Raw genomic sequence first — 15,185 nt, forward strand, 5'->3', positions numbered from 1 at the left:
CTAGAACCTAAAGTACAATTTAAAAAAAAAAAAAAAAAAAGAAAGGCCATGCTCCAGAGGCGGCCATCATGAGGACTTCCATGATCACCAAAGTCACACTGGAAGCTTTGGTCATGAGCAGAGTGAATGTGAGAACTGGGTTAATGTCGCTGAAATTGGAAGCTTGTTCATCGGCATGATAGTAGGATTGGGCTCTCATTGGTGAAATATGTTATTTGAGATGCGGGGATTAGCTAAAATATTTAGAGAAACTCTCACACTTCTCAAGAATATATTAGAATTTTGTGAGGCCACAGCCTGTATCTTAGTAGGGCTTGATTCTAAACAATCCCACATCCAGTCATTGGGTCCTGTGACTGTGACGGCCTGATACTCACTACAATGGGAACAGAATGCTGCCACATCTGCTCAAGTAAACCTGTGCAAGGTGATAGTTAAAACACCAAAAAGGACAGATTGCTGGGATGTTGTCAAGCTTACAAAACAGGTTGTATAAGATGTTTTGTGTCTGCTTCAATAAATGTTTGCATAGCAAATGTCTGTATGTATGGAAAATTTTGGTCTGAATTTTGTATTTGTTATAATCTATTCTCAAGGTTGAGGGAATAGCTAACACTCACCTCAAAAAGAACCCGAGAGTTGGTATTTAGTATATACAAATTACCTTGGGTCAGTCTGCAGTGAAATTTTGTATATTAATTTCTAACACTAGACAATGATGTCTAGAATACCTGAGATTCTATGACAGATGCTTAATAAATAAATATTTATGGAACACAGGTATTGTATTTTACATTAGGTTTCCAGTACACTGTAGTGAAACTACATTCTCTAATGAGAAAAACACAGCAGAAGCTATATTAGAGCAAATCTGGGCCAGGCACTGTGGCTCACATCTGTGATCCCAGCACCTTGGGAGGCCAAGGAAGGTGAATCGCTTGAGCCCAGGAATCTGAGATTAGCCTGAGCAACATGGAAAAACCTGTTTCTACAAAAAAAATACAAACATCAGCTGGGTGTTGTGGCATGTGACTGTAGTCCCAGCTACTTGGGAGGCTGAAGTAGGGGGATTACCTGAGTCTGGGAGGTTGAGGCTGCAGTGAGCTGTAATTACACCACTGGACTTGAGTGACAAAACAAGACCCTGTCTCAAAACACAAAACAAAACAAAACAAAAAGCAAATCTGGAAGATATGGAAATTTCCAAAGAAAATATTTTATTCATTTATTTTTTAGAGACAGCATCTCACTCTGTTGCCCAAGCTGGAGTGCAGTGGCACTATCTTGTCTCACTGTATCCTTGAACTCCTGGGCTCAAGTGATCCTCCTGACTCAGCCTCCTGAGTAACCAGGACTACAGGTGTGTGCCACCATGCCCAGCTAATCTTTTGGGTTTTTTTGTTGTTGTTTTTTTATAGAGACAGGGTCTCCCTATGCTGCCCAGGCTGGTCTCGAACTCCTGGTTTCAAGCAGTCCTCTCACCTCAGGTCCCCAAAGTGCTGGGATTACAGGCGTAAGCCACCACACCCAGCCCAAAGAAAAGACTTTAAAAATCGCTCAAAATCTTACTTCCTAGAGATATAATAGCCATTACCCTTTTTGATATATTTTTGAAGTCTAGTTTAAGTGTAAATAGTATATGCTTTACTCTGATAATTTATCTTTTCCTCTGCTTAATATATATAAACATTTACACATTATAGTATTATTTTTATCTTAATGTGCAGGAGATGAATTTCAAACCAAGATTAACTATAGTGATGATATAGGGATCCTTACCTTTTTCAGACTTTCAGGGAAATGCACTTAACAATGCTTCATCATTAAGTGTGATATGGCTATTAATTTGAGCTATTCTTCTATTCTAATAAGAATTTATATATGTTATATTTATTAAATGTAAGTGTATATTTATGTATTAAACCAGGAATGAATAGTGGATTTTACCAGATGCATTTTCAGCACCTATTAAGATGATCACATGACTTGTGATTATTAACTCAATTGCTATTTGAGTACATATGAGACAAGCACATAACATAAGCAAGGGAAGTGGGGACAAGAAGTAATAAATTAGAGACCATGGCAAATTGGAGAGTCAGACCCATTTCTGGAGGCCACCAGCTACTCAGTACTAACTTATTTGTTGCATAATGAAAATGTTGCTAGTTGCTTTAATTTTTAAAATTAAAATTTTTTTTTAAAATTTAATTTTTAAAGGATTTTTATTAGAATTTCACAATTTTGTAGTATTTTGTGGCCCCTTCCTCCCAGGAAAAGAACATTATAGTCTTAGAGCTGGATAAGTACTAATTGGCAAGTTTTGTTTTAAGTCTCTTTCAAAAGTGCAGACTTTATTATTGAACAAATTTGCAGACTCGCACTTCATCAAAACTGAAAACGGGCTGGGCATGGTGGCTCATGCTTTCAATCCCAGTACTTTGGAAGGCCGAGGTGGGCGGATCACCTAAGGTCAGAAGTTCGAGACGAGCCTGGCCAACATGGTGAAACTCCTTCCTCTCTCTATATATATGTATATATGCATGTATATGTGAGTGTGTATAGATATAAATACACACACAGGCACCTTGTTTTTGTTTTTTGTTTGGTTGTGCTTAATGACTTAAGATCAAACTCCTTCCCTGGCAAACAAGGACATTCCAATTTCATATCCAAATCCCATTTTCTAGCTAATTTGTATGACTCATTTCTCCTTGACCATATCTGTACGTTCTGGTCTCAGTTCCTTTGCTTATGTTCTGATTTTTTTCTGGCTCCTTCTCCTTCTCCTATCTTGTCTTTTGAAATAATACCTACCTTCCAAGAATCAGCCTTCTTTATGACACTTTTCCTGGTTATACTCCCAGAAACACTCCCTCCCTCCTCTGAATTCCCGAGGCCCTTCCTTGCCTATGTTCTAGATTTTCTGCCACACATTGCTGTTGGACTTTATTAAACAAAGGGAATACATTTCATTCACCTTTAGATTCCTCATAGTGTCTGCATACTAAGAGTGCTTGATGTTGCATGACTGCTAAGCAACAAATGACCTTTCAGATAATAAAACATGTCCATTTTTTTTTTTTCCAACAGGGAGAGAGGGTAAGGACGTGCCAATTTTGAATATCTAGAGGACATCAAATTCAGCATAGAAATTCTCATTCTAAAAGCATTACCTGAACTGGTCTGTTAAAAAGTGAAGAAATTCCTTTATTTCATCCACACGGCTGAAGCTAGAAAGGTGTGCTCCAAGGGCTTGGCAGAATCGTTCAGCTTCTTCCCAGTTCCTCTTTCTCACAATTCTTTCTGCATGGAATACCTTAGCAAAATATAACGTTAATTTGTTTTCTGGTATAATCTTAAAGTTTCACAGTGTTAAAGTCAATTACTGTCACAATGTGTGGGCCCCTGAAATGAATTCTGAAAGGTGTAATGGAGGCACAGGTAAATGCACAGATACTGAGACACAGACTAGTCCGGCTGAAAGTGCCAACTCAACTGAGGGCCAGCACAGATGCCAGTCGCTGTGGTCAGATGGATGGCCTTCCTCAGCCAGACTGGGGAAGTGGTCCAACAAGATCCATGTTCTCCCGTATTCCTAGGATCTTGAAAGATAAAATGAACCAGTAGGCAAGGCTGTAAACGATACATATACATGCTTTGGGAGTAGGCTTTGGCAAAGAAATGTGCTAACAATAGAAATTTTGAATATAAGACACTGTGACCCACACAGAAATAGAACTATGTTCTGACGAGGAAGAACCAAAGAGCAGTCTGCACTGGTGTGTGAACATTGACAGAAAGTGGCAAAAGTAAACCTGGAACTTGGGCTGTTTCAAAAGAAGAAGAAAGGAGAAAAAGAAAGAAGAAAGAAGAAGAGGAGGAGGAGGAAGAAGAGATGATGACACAAGGACAGGCCAAATTACATTTGTCCCAATTTTTCAGTTCCTTGTAATATAATTAGATGGTCTTGCCACAACCCCCTGGTGGGTGGAGTACACTTCTTTGTCCCTTGGCATGGGGCTTGGCCATGTGACTTACTGTGTTGATGGGATATTAGTGGGGGTAAAGTGAGCAGAGGCCTGAAATGTGCTTATATGGTTGGCTTGCCTTCTTGGGCTCCAGCGATATACCACGAGAATAACCAACCCCTGCAAACTGTTGCCCTTTCAGCCTGAGCCCTAGAATGAAGGGCTGGAGCCCAGCACAGCTGACCTGAAGTTGGGAGCAGAGGTCACCGAACTAGATCAGTCAAACCCTAGATGGCCTGGAGATCTGTGAGAATGTGAGGCTATATGTTTGTTGTCATAGCCACCGAATTTTGGGGTGGCATCTAATGGTTTGTTTATGGGACTAGCTGACTGATGCAGACCCAAATATATAAATACATATATAAATATATATATATATAATTTTTTACACTATAAACAGTGCTGGAGCTATCAATTTGACAACAAGAATTAGAGGAATATGAGGATCATAGGCAGAGCGGCAGTATGGCATATAGTATACCAACTTACTGGGAAAAAAAGACTTTGGGAAGGAGCCAGTTCTTGGGCCTGCCTTTTCGGGTAGGACACGTGCAGGGTGTGGGGCTGACCACCTCATGCCAGAGGTTCGGCGATGCCCTGCCAAGGACTCTGTGCTCCAGAGCACTTTAGTTAGGTTACATAGGACTATGGAGAAGAGCATAATTTGTACAAGGACACGAACTAGGATAGTGGAAAAATAACTTCATTAAAGGATAGAATGAGAATGTCACTTTACCTTATAACAAGAAAGACTTGTGGGGAAACTCTGCCATCCTTCAGGACAGGGGTCATCAGGCTTAGGGGCTGCTTCTTCAGGCTCAAGGGGTCCACTCATTTTCTTGCAAATTGAAAGTGCTTTGAAGCTTCTGCAGTCCTTCACCTCCCACTTTCCAAGAGACTTTCCAGTAGACATAGCCACGCAGCCGCCCGGGGAAGCTGGGATTGAAGTGGAAAGCTCAATTAACAATTAAAATGTTAAAGTTCAAACATCTTCTAGTGTTCCTACCCTTTATTTCAGCCAAGTTGGGGAGAGAGAATAAAAAGACATGGAACAAAGAGAGGAAAGAAGTGTGTTGTTCAGAATAATAATGATAGGTGTTTACTATTTGTAAAGTACTTTTTGAAAAAGATTAATCCTCACAACAAACCTATAGGGGGGATTCTATTGTCATAATTTGAGGTACAGTGAGAATTAAGTGACTTGTTCAAGGTCATAGAATTAATAAGTGGTTGCCCCCAGGATTTGTGCCCAGGTGGTCTGTTTCTAGAGCTGTACCCTAAATACTATTGCTGCTTAGGATAGTGGTTCAAATTAGCTTAACAACTTTGAGCAGTTTTTAAGCAACCTAGTAAACCTCAAAACACAACTCTCCCAGATTCTGATCCAAAGGAAAAGCTGGTATAATAAAGATAGAAGGAGGTATGTGGTAACATACATTTGTTTGCTGTTTATTTTATGACCGTCATAATTTTATGTATTCATAACAGTATTAAAAGTATGAAACAGTATTAAAATAAATAATGCAAGATAGCCTCCATAATTCTTACCCATTGAGAATAATGGAAGAAAACACATTCAGTTTTGATAAAAGGTTAGGAAGCAGAGAGATGAAAATGTAAAGAGCCCCACATGGGCACTTTGAGATTCTATTTGAGATTTACACAGAAAAGATTTTAAAAACTCGCACTGGTGCTTCTAGCTCTGAGCCATTAGACGGTGGTTTGCGAGAACTAAGTTTTTGAACTTCTTTCACTGGATTATTCTCAAGGACATAATAGGGAAGACACAGCCAGTGCTTCTGTGTATTTTTCCATAGATAGCCTCCAATCCTGAAGATCATCGAGTCCCTCACATTTCAAAAGTAAGTGAGGAACACCTTTGAGAGGAGTGCTGCCTTTCACTAGTCACAGTATACTGCTACTTTAGTGCAGCACACCAACATGGCACATGCATACCTATGTAACAAACCTGCATGTTGTGCACGTGTACCCTAGAATTTAAAGTATATATATATATATATATATATATATATATATATATATATATATATATATATATATAAATAAAAGATTAAGACACTCACCTGGCTCAAGAAAATTCCAGTTGGAAAAGGTTACAGACCGCCTTGTTCCACCAACAGTTGCCCAGTTATACTCGCCACGAGAATCTACATCTCTCAGGCCAGTCCAGAAGTATTTTCTTAGAGATTTATCATACTTTTTCATCAAATCATTTAGGTATTCTTGCTCAAATCTACAAAAGGAGAATCAAATTGGCAAGTGTTTCACAATGATTGACTCTATTTGAAGATGCACCTTTTTCTTATGAAGACTGTTTAGCAAAAGAACTCAGAGTTGAAAGTTTCTGAGTACAAGTTGACTGATGGTCACACCTGCTAGTGATAGTCAGATTGCAGTTTGTTCCAAAAGGGACCTCATCCTCGTAAATCTTGTAACAGGTTTCTCCATGTCTCTTCCAGCCCTAAATCAGAGGAAAAATACTGTCAAACTGTTTGCCAGACTTGATGGTGTCCCTGTCTGTCAAGCATGTTTCTGTTACATTGATAGCATCTTAGAACACGTGGAAATTGAGGACATGGCTATTGAATTCACACATGTGATGGGGGTGGGATGCAATTTCACAGATAACTTCCACAAGACTGTGAGCCTGTGTCAGACAAAAGGTATGGGTTAATTCTCTTTATCCTTGGAGGCTGGCTCATCAGAAGAGTATAATAGTCACTGGATGAATTATTTTTGAATATTGATAATATTAGTGGGGGAAGTAAAGACATCGGCCTTGAGGCTAGTAATTCTACAAATATTTATAGAAATTTTCAAACTTCTGCTTCTGTAAGAAGCAATATGCTGTAACTCACTGCCTTCTGGCTTGTTCTAACATAAATGAACAGAAACTAGTAGTTTCCTCAATTTTATAAGTCTGAATTATTTAAGTCTCAGCTACCATTTCTAACCAAGAAGTTGTAACACTGCTTGAGAAAATTTACATAGGGATTTCACCTACCTCATTTGGAGGACACATCTTATCAGAACTTGTGTCGTTCAGTTTTTCTCCCTTTCTCTTGCATACATATTTTAGTTTCTCCTCACACGATTGGACTTTCCACTGACCTAGCTTTGAAAGGAGACAAAAACATTTGCTTGGAAAGGAAATTATTTACCGCATATTCAAAACTGAACTCACAAAAACTATGAGATAAAGAGAGAGAGAGGAAGAGGGAGAGAGAGGGAGAGGGAGAGAGGGGGAGAGGGGGAGAGAGGGAGGGAGAGAGAGAGAGAGAGAGAGAGAGAGAGAGAGAGAGAGAGAGAGAAAGAGAATATAAATGAATTATCAAATGTGAGAACACACTGCTAGAAAATGCTACTCAACAGGCCTGCAAAGCGATGGCTCACAACCAGTTACCTCAGCATCACCTCCAGGTCACATTGTGGATAAATTTCATTTTCTTATAAGAGTAGCAATAAAACCATCAAAGGACACTTAGTATAAAAGCTGAAGAGAGAAGGACTCAGCCCACAGTTTCAGCATTCTAATCTTCTTCCCTAAGGCACAGCCAAAGTTTGAAACTTTTAGGCACATCATCAACCTCCCTTTCTCAGTTTCCTCACGTGTAAAATGATGACGGTGGCTAAAATAGCTATTCTCCACGAATTCTAGGTCAAAAGTTTCTTTCAACTCTACTTCAACCTGGACTTCAAAATTCTCTCTTTCAAATATGCTATTTAACATTAATTTGCTTAATTGACTAAGTCACTTTGCTTTCTTCGAATTAAATTTTAATAAGACGATTGTGATAAGGGTCAGTTTTGAACATTGGAATGCTGTCTAGGTATGCCATCAGTTCACTCTTGCCCATGGGAACCCCTTTCCATTTCTGATGTTCTTTTAAAGACATGTTGGATATCATTTTGAATAGAGCTTCAAATGTGACACCTTTCTAAATTTCTTTTAAACACACATAATATTTATTGCTTCCACTTAAGTCTCTTTAGATGTCTAAGTGACACAGTCACTTTCAATAACCAATTAGGAGTCCACGGGAAAGTGATACAAACAAAACATAGAGGTACATATATCTTTTCTGCTCAAGACACAGCCTATTTTGGATTATTAAGGCTGAGCACTCTATAGGAGTAAGATGGTTTCTGAAAGATGTTAGGCCTAATTTTTAAATAAAATCATTTTTTCACTTTTCAAAGTAGTATCGATATAAAACAATCTGAACATGAATTTGGAAGATGGGATTTTTCAGGTTAAATTGTGGTTAGCCAAATATCACATTGATGGCAGAAAGGTGGGTGGAGGCCCTGGTCCTGAGAGAAAGCAGGTTGCTAGAATCAGTCTGGCACAAGAATCTGAGTTCTAAAGGGATTCTCTGTATCTGTTTGAGACCAGAAAAGATGCTCTCAGATAGGATGTAGGTTGCTTACTTAGTAATTGCTTTTATTTACCTTTTTAAAGTAACTACCAGAAAGACAATCTAGACTTGAGATTATTTTTTGCCAACTTTTGGCACCAGGGACCAGTTTTGTGGAAGACAATTTTTTCCACAGAGGGTGGCGAAGAGGATAGTTTTGGGATGAAACTGTTCTACAAGGAAGTGCAACCTAGATCCCTTGCATGTGCAGTTCATAATAGGGTTCGCCCTCCTATGAGAATCTAATGGTGCTGCCGATCTTACAGGAGGGGGAGCTCGGGCAGTAATGCTTGCTTACCCGCCACTCATCTCCTGCTATGCGACCCGATTCTTAACAGGTAATGGTCCGTGGCCCTGTACCCTGATCCAGAGGGCTCTTACCTTTTCTTTTCCAGCTTATACACAAACTTCCCAACCAAAGAAATCTTAATATTATCATTAAGTGAAACAATAAGAATATAAAGAAACCGTAGGAGGTTTCCTACCTCTCCTAAGTAGGAAACACAGTTAGGCGTCTTATTGTAGGGAACATTTGGCTCATTCTCATCCCAATATGTTAGGGTAACTTCAGTACCATCTGACCACTGAAATAAAGTTGGTATATTTATGTTCTTAAGGCCTATCCATACTTCTTCTTTGGTATCTAAAAGAAAAATGTTTTATTTCTTTGGTTTTGCTCAATTACATACTTTAATATTTATATTGTTATATGAATTTTTACATTCTGATACGGAGTTTTAAGAGCCTTTGTAGTACTCTTAATTTGGTTATTAATATGTTGATAAGACAGGCAGGGTGGGTAATGAAGGCTTTTTAAGTCACTTATGCCAGTAAAGTACACGGGTAGAACATCTGCAGGCTGAGTGTTCCTGATATCTGGTGTAGATAAACTTTGCTTTGTGGGATGAATGAAATTCTACAAATACAATCATACATATCCCAGTTTGAACAGAAATACTGTCCACTGCTGCCCTGGTATGACTCTGCTGCCTTCACAAGTGAAACAAGGAGCACCAGGCTGGCACTGAGTAGGTATCTACTCTCAGCTATTATTAGTGAATTCTAGGAAGAGATCATAATACTGTCAGTCTAGTATATTTTCCTTTACCAGTATTTAGCTTTCAAGTAATTACAAAAGTGAAGTAATTATCACTTAAGTTTTCCGAGCAACTTAAATAAAATTTAGCTCATGAGAAGAGGGAGATCATTCAATCAATGGTAGTACTGTCAAATTGGTTGCCACTAGGCACATGTGGCCACTTAAATTAGTTAAAATGAAATAAAAGTAATAATTCAGTTCCTCAGTTGCCCTAGCTACATGCCAACTGCTCAAAAGCTGCATGTGGCTAGTGGCCACCATACTAGACAGTGCTAATTGTAGAACAGTTCCATCACCAGAGACAATCCTATCTGACAGTGCTCACCTGTGGGATCAGACTGTAAGCTTTTCATTCCCACCAAGAGTCTAAAACCAGGGATACTTTAAAATGCCTTAAGCCTTTCAAATAGGATATTTTTAAAAACTTACCCTCATTATGGAGTTTTGTGACCACCACCTCCACATCTGCTAAAGAATGAATGCTGATTAGGTCACCACTGAAGTCTTTGCATTTCGCATGTGCCTTATCCCAGGAATTACTTTCATTTACCAGCAGATAGCAAAATCCATTATTTGGCAGCCAGCCTGCATCACAGCGGGTATCTGAGTATGTCCAGACATCTGGGGGAAAAGCAGCTATTTATATTCCAGTAAAGATACATCTATTTGAATCAATAACATTGCAAATTATTTTTTCTTGAATAATGAGGGTCCTGGAAAACTGGGGAATGTGATGTCAGATGCTACAGTGACATGAATTCATGTGGTGCCTATCACATAAATGAGGTATATATGGCATCGTAGGAATTCCCACTGGGATTCAGAAAATGATGTGACTTTAACGTGCTTCAATGCCCTATATGGCTGAGCACAGACTATTAAAGGGTTTGGACACAATCAAGGGAGAGATTGCCCTTAGTCCAAGTAGACAGCAGAAAGACGTGCCTTAAGTCAGTTTCTGACAAATCTTTTCCTGGGTATGGAATTTGTTAGGTTTCCCTCCAGTCTCTGTCCTTGAGAAGATTATAAGAGGGCGAGCCTCGTTTTCTCGTATGGTCAGCTTAGCAAGGGGATGTAGATTAATGCTCACTGTTGAACAAAGAACAGGCAGAGATTTAAGGGACAGAATAAGACGTTTATATACTTCGCATCCAAGAGATGGCAGCAATGGAGGGAAAGGGCAAAGGTTACCCCTGCACTTCTTTCCTTCCCTCTGCTAGACAGATGGACCTCATGGAATTAGTGATTCTGTTTTGACCATGACAAAGCTCACAATCAAAGGTCTAATTTTTCCAGATTAGAAAAAAATAATGAAGTATAAAACCCTACGGAATACTTCTACCCCTGTTAACAAAACCAGAAAGTGAGTTGGTTACTCAGACTTCACTGATTCAGAACCATTTGGAATATCTGTTGTAAGAATGCACAGCATCTTAAAAATGTGGACAGTTTGTTTTCTTACTGAAGGATAAAGTGATTCAGATTCAGCTAACCTCTTACACTTGCAAGATAACTCAATTAACTTTAATATTCTGAAATAGCATGTATTATTGTTATATTTTATAATTATGATAAAGGAACAGAGGAAAAATATCACCCACAATGGAACTTAATGCAATCATTTTCATATTCTAGTCTTTGTCTCAATGAATATATATTTTTACAAGATTAAAATGATAAGTAGGAATATCATTTGGTTTTGTTCTTTGTATTTTCCTGCTGGCACAGTTATTTTAGTAAATGCATATTATTCAATCATGTGGAAACATCATGATTTACTTAATAATTGCTACTGCGAGATATTTACTTAATCTATCATCAATTGCTCTAGCTTATTTTCATTTGTGCTGGCTTTTCTATTATGCCTTTTGTTGTATGGACTAAATGCGGTTTGAATCAACTTGGAAGACAAATGTTCATTTCCCCTATTATCTTAAAATATCCCCTTACATTCTTTATTTTATATCTAGTTTTTCCTTAAAAATTGCTCTATGCTCCTTTTTAGATGACAAGACATTTGGATGCTTTATTCCCTTCACTCATAGTTCCTTTTAAAGCAGGACATTTAAAAATCATCCTTTCCCCTTGATATGGTTTGGCTGTGTCCTCATCCAAATCTCACCTTAAATTCCCATGTGTTATGGCAGGAACCTGGTGAAAGGTAATTGAATCATGGGGGCAGGTCTCTCCCGTGCTGTTCTCGTGATAGTGAATAAGTCTCACGAGATCTGGCGGTCTTATAAGGGGGAGTTTCCCTGCACAAGCTCTCTTTCTTTGCTTGCCACCATCCATGTGAGATGTGACTTGCTCCTCCTTGCCTTCCGCCATGATTGTGAGGCCTCCCCAACCATGTGAGACTGTAAGTCTATTAAACCTCTTTTTCCTCCCAGTCTTGGGTATGTCTTTATCAGTAGCATGAAAATGGACTAATACACCCCTCCAGTTTTGAGTATTAGTTTCTCTCATTTGGTGAGGATGTAATTAAATACCAGGTATACATCAGGCCCTGTGCTTGACAGTCAAGGCACTCCTCTTTTCCATTCTTTCAAAAACTCCTCACACCCTTCCACTCCTCAAAAACTTCAGCTGTTCTTATGTCTCTTTCATCCCCAAACTCCCTGGAAAACCCCCCTCATTGTACACATTTTGTCCCTCTGCACCTCTCCTTTTTTACTTGATTTTTCAAGGCAAAGACCTGCCTGGTAGAGAAGGACAGAAGAGGGCCGGGTGCTGTGGGGCACAGGGTGAAGAAGCCTGGGATTACTCCTGTGTCCATAGGTTTTGCCTTGTTACGGAGGCATGGACAGTAGTGGTTCTCAGACTTGAATATGCATCAGAACCACCTGGAGAGCTTCTTAAAACATAGATTGCTGGACCCCATCCTCTAGTTTCTGATGTAGCAAATCCGTGGTGGGTCCTGAGAGCTTGCATTTCTAACAGGAAGAGGTGATGCTGATGCTGTTGGTCTGGGGACCACCCCTGGAGAACCGCTGCTCTGGAGAAAAAAGAGCCACACACGAACAGAAGTATATTTCCTATCTCGAATATCTCTGCCTTCTTCTGGGCAAGTACATCCTTTTATTTAATATTCTTTATTACCTCAACCAAAGCTTTACTCATATATGGTTGATAACATCTAACCACAGGGTTAAAAATCAAGTACTTTTTGGTACTATCAGTATCAGGAGAAGGAAAGGTGGAAATGGATGTCGGAAAAGATTTACTTGTTTTCACAAAACTATGATTTTAAGACCTATTTGTATAAGCATGTAAGAAAGATACCTGTTAACTCCACCGTATTATTTAATGGTTTCCTGCAAACATAGGGAAGTTGAGCGTCACAAGAAAAGCTCTGCCACAGACCAGACTCAGCATCCATTCTTGTGCAGCTGGAGCCACCTATAGTAGGTGCACTGGGTCTGTCTTAAAAGGGAACATTTTTCAAAGCATTAGAATGAGAAAGTTAGGGCCAGGATGGTGGTCATAAAGAATAATTTGTACTCCTAATTTTATGCTTTTATGGGAACTCATAGTATAGTTAAAACTTAGCTAAATTGAAATGTAAAAGCCTCAATGAATAATTATGTGCTTAAATATGTCTTTCTTCTAAAATATAGGATCTAAGGGGAAAATATTATGATACATTGTAGTTAATTTTAAAAACAAAAACAAAAACTTTTTCCTTAAATGACTTCCAGGTCATATTCTATGGTTAGTAGCTCTTAATCTGCTACTCCATAAAATAAAAATATTAATTTATCATTGTCATGCCATTAAGGCCTTGAGTTAAAGATTAAATTATCTTTAAAGATTCTATTTAGTGAAATAATAAAAGTATTACTTCATTTGCTGATAAGGAAATTTAGCAAACTAAATTAACTAAAGTGACTAATTGGAATTTTATTGCTCTTAACTCAGTTTTCCTATATGTGTACAGAGCAGTTTTATACTGAAATCAGTGTTAACTTTAGGTTCTACATTTGTCGTAAGTCAAAGATTTTATTTTATTTTTCAAAATTGTCTAATCCTTCCTTTGGGGAGAAAGTCTTTTGGCTAAATGGCATTTTGTTTGTTTTATTCCCTAAAAGACTCTCTTTGAAGTATTTATTTGTATTAGAAAATACAACCATGATGTTGTCAGTACTTGCATGCTATAGTGGGGAGAGACCCCAGGAGTTTGAAAATGAAGGGATATGTCCATATTAGAGTTAAGCTGCAGATGAAACACAGCATGGGTGAGTCACAGCCATGCCAAGTCCTTTAGGGACACAGAATGGCTTCTGGGCCATGTGGTGGAGCTCCTTCTGCTCTTACATAAAAATGCAGGGTTGTTCTAAAGGTCTAAAGGTTCAAATGCCCAGTTGTCCATGGTGTGGTTCAGCTTGGCAATAACAGTATCACAATTAAGAATGGTTTAGGAAGAAAACATTCTTCTGAGAGGTAACGATAGTAAGAGTTGCCAAGATGTGAAACTTTTCTAAGCTATTGGTGAGTGAGAAGCTTTTGCTTTTTTGAAGATTTGTTCTGTGCAGAGGGGTGGGGAAGGAGCAGTTACCTGGATCCCAGTTGAGAAAGTTTAATGGTTTGTGATCTGACCATTCCCAGCCTCTAGCAGAGTATAGCTGATTTAAACCAATCCAGAAAATTTTAGCAATGCCTTCTTTTTCTGTAAGAATTAAAAAATTTTAAAAAGTGACAAAGTTGCCTAAGTTATTATCTAAATTAGACTTATTCTACTACTAACAAACAAATGTGCAGACCTTGATTGTAAGGCAGCAGTCCCTGTAGGAGGCTGTCTATACATCAAAGGCAGGCAATGCTAATAGACAAAAGTCTTCAGACTATTGAGAAACCCAAAGGCTGATAAGTTAATTCAATTCTTCTCTCCTATTAGCTTGTCAAATTCGCTTTCATCTAAGGTAAGAACAGAAGCTTCTTAGACTAGCTGTCTCACTATCTATTTTTAATCCTCTTGTATTAACATAGAAGACTTATCAAAAGCAGTTTCCATTGTACTTCTAGATTTGGAAGATCTGACTGGATTCTAGACCGACAATTTAAATTCATTAGGCACACATATTATTTGCCAGGTTCTAGGGATATAAAAACTGAAATGACAAAGTCCCTGCCCTCATGAGAATTTCAATCTAGTAGAAGGAGACAGACATGGATCCCTCAAATGATCAAGTTTTTCTGGGACTGGATCAGAAATATGTATAGCAGCTGTTTCATAGATAATGAAATACATATATATGACTCATGGCTCTAGGTCCCAAAGGGTCCAGTTTAGACTACAGATACAGAATGAGAGTCACACACGTGCACACACACACATGCACGCATGTGCATGCATGCACACACACATGCACACACACGTGGTACAATGGAGATAGATCATTCAAATTTATTATTTGATGACCAGATGCTATCAGCAATTAAGAAAGATAGAAGGTGGGTGGATCACCTGAGGTTAAGAGTTTGAGACCACCCTGGTCAACATGGTGAAACCCCGTCTCTACTAAAAACACAAAAATTAGCCAGGTGTGGTGGCATGTGCCTGTAATCCCAGCTACTCGGGAGGCTGAGGCAGGAGAATTCTTGAACCCAGGAGACGGA

General features: G+C 38.7%; 1 protein-coding gene across 3 annotated transcripts in view; it reads right to left on the reverse strand.

Annotated features, from left to right (window-relative positions):
* The window catches only part of LOC105493182 (lymphocyte antigen 75), a 94,207-nt gene that overhangs the window by 61,273 nt on the left and 17,749 nt on the right, over positions 1–15,185 (reverse strand). For all 3 annotated transcript variants that reach the window (XR_011609801.1, XM_011760663.2, XM_071072840.1), the window contains exons 5-13: positions 14,125–14,235; positions 12,852–12,992; positions 9,999–10,190; positions 8,956–9,113; positions 7,057–7,167; positions 6,425–6,513; positions 6,116–6,285; positions 4,768–4,967; positions 3,177–3,319 (exon numbers count right to left, since the gene is read on the reverse strand). Coding sequence is in view for 2 of the 3 variants with exons in the window: in XM_011760663.2 (XP_011758965.2) it covers positions 3,177–3,319; positions 4,768–4,967; positions 6,116–6,285; positions 6,425–6,513; positions 7,057–7,167; positions 8,956–9,113; positions 9,999–10,190; positions 12,852–12,992; positions 14,125–14,235 (1,315 nt within the window). In the remaining variant the exon portion in view is untranslated. The remainder of the gene's footprint in view (positions 1–3,176; positions 3,320–4,767; positions 4,968–6,115; positions 6,286–6,424; positions 6,514–7,056; positions 7,168–8,955; positions 9,114–9,998; positions 10,191–12,851; positions 12,993–14,124; positions 14,236–15,185) is intronic.

This window comes from Macaca nemestrina, chromosome 11, assembly GCF_043159975.1.
Source record: "Macaca nemestrina isolate mMacNem1 chromosome 11, mMacNem.hap1, whole genome shotgun sequence".
NCBI lineage: Eukaryota > Metazoa > Chordata > Mammalia > Primates > Cercopithecidae > Macaca > Macaca nemestrina.